This window comes from Macadamia integrifolia, chromosome 13 (assembly GCF_013358625.1).
Source record: "Macadamia integrifolia cultivar HAES 741 chromosome 13, SCU_Mint_v3, whole genome shotgun sequence".
Lineage (NCBI taxonomy): Eukaryota > Viridiplantae > Streptophyta > Magnoliopsida > Proteales > Proteaceae > Macadamia > Macadamia integrifolia.
Genome location: NC_056569.1, coordinates 10036413 through 10038125, shown reverse-complemented (window position 1 = coordinate 10038125; position 1713 = coordinate 10036413). Strand labels below are relative to the sequence as shown.

The following is a 1713-nucleotide window of genomic DNA, read 5'->3' as shown; positions in this document are numbered from 1 at the left end:
ACGTTACTGCTTAACGTGAACTTTTTTTTTCTTGGTTTAGATACCACAATGTAGCTTACGAAAAAAAAAAAAAAAAAAAAAAAAAAAAAAAAAAGTACAAAATACAAAAGAAATCTAAAAAAATAAACTACTACTAGTAGATCAAAAACCTGGGTCGGGTTGATTCCGTAGAGGCTCCTTTTTCCCTTTAAATGAATACTGATTATATATGTATGGCCTAAATCTGCCGTATTAATAGAATTAACACTTCAAATTTGGCAAGAAATTTTCCGTGAGAATTCAAACTGTTAGCTGAAATCATGTGAAAATATGCGAAGAGTTTACACACAGCTCCTTTTTTTAGGAGACTGCCCTTAAAAACAGTTTTTTTAAAAGAAATCTGTAGAAAAACTAATTGCTTTTAAGAATTAGAAGGCAAAATGTGAAAGAGTGGTTGAAGTGAGTTATTGCAAGTGCGTACCTTCTGCATCTGGTAAGGTTTGAGCTTCAGATATTAACAGTAGTGTAGGGAAGCAATTCAACAACAGGAAAACGATGAGAAGAACCCTGGAAACATTGTTTGAGATTACAACAACTGATGCTTCCATTTCCTTTATAACTCCTCAAATGCTTCTTTGCTTTTAGCTAAACTCTGCAGCAGGACAGCAGGAGCTAGCACTTCTTTTTCTGGCCAAATCACCTCATTGAATCATGTACAGGACACGAATTAAGCCATTCATGCTAACGCCCCATCAAAACTAAAACTCTTAGAAAAGTAGTCATATGAGTTCCCAGCAATGGCTTGATACTTAACCCTGTTTAAAGGGAAGAGGGAGAGAGAGAGAGCCAGAGAAAGGTAAAGTTGGATTAAAAAAAAAGAAATTAGAAGGCTAACCTACTTGTCACAACATGATTCGATGAGGCTACAGATAGGTACTCCTGGGGAAGGTCAGTCTACTAAGGGAAGGGACTACATATTACCTACTTCGAGCTTTTTTTTTTTTTTTTTTTTTTCACATGCAGATTCCTAGGTTGGTGGATTCTTCGTACCACAAACGATATGTGAGGCTTCCTTCTGTCACGGCCGTTTGTATTTTCAGAGTCCGTGGAATTTTTACGTATGTGAATATATGTGAACATCCTTAACCCGTGGATATGGAATTTATTTTCTCTGTCCTCATGTAATAGATGTTATATCTATGGATCAAGGACATTCACTTACGTGAAGGTTCATTGCTCTCAGTATTTTCAGCCAATAAAGTATAAACAAATTAAAAACGTTTGATTTGAGAAACTTTAGTGGTAGGAAGTACGAACTCGATTGGAAACTCAAGAAATTTTTTGTGCAATGGGAAGTAAACATAACCATTCAAAAATGAAAAACAAATTTGTCAAATTAGATTCAGATGATAAAAAATCTGACCCTTCGTCATCCGATGGAGCTGTTTTTAGGTGTTGGAGTCCCGGTCAAGTCCGAGGGATGTCCTCGGACTCGTCCTCCACATCCACATCTTCGGATGCCTCCTCGTCTTCTACCGCCAGTGACATGAGTGGTGGGCATTAGGGAGGGGCTTCTCGACTCCAGGGCCCAGGCAAACGAGTCCCTGGAGGTCGAAGCTCGGAATATAGTTTCGACCATGATCGTGCGTCATGCAGTATCCCGAACGAGTTCGTCCTTCGGATACCGAGGCCCGAAGATAGAGCAAGCTACCAAAATCCTAAAGAGCTTTGCTT

At 38.6% G+C, this 1713-nt stretch overlaps 1 protein-coding gene across 2 annotated transcripts in view; it reads right to left on the bottom strand.

The window, feature by feature from the left end:
* Positions 1-838, bottom strand: part of LOC122060150 (probable LRR receptor-like serine/threonine-protein kinase At1g53440) — a 37395-nt gene extending 36557 nt beyond the window's left edge. The window contains exon 1 of one of the 2 annotated variants that reach the window (XM_042623335.1): positions 461-838. In XM_042623335.1, coding sequence (XP_042479269.1) covers positions 461-587 — 127 coding nt within the window. In that variant the 5' untranslated portion in view covers positions 588-838. The remainder of the gene's footprint in view (positions 1-460) is intronic. The other variant, XM_042623336.1, reaches the window with a different exon arrangement.
* Positions 839-1713: the final 875 nt, after the last annotated feature.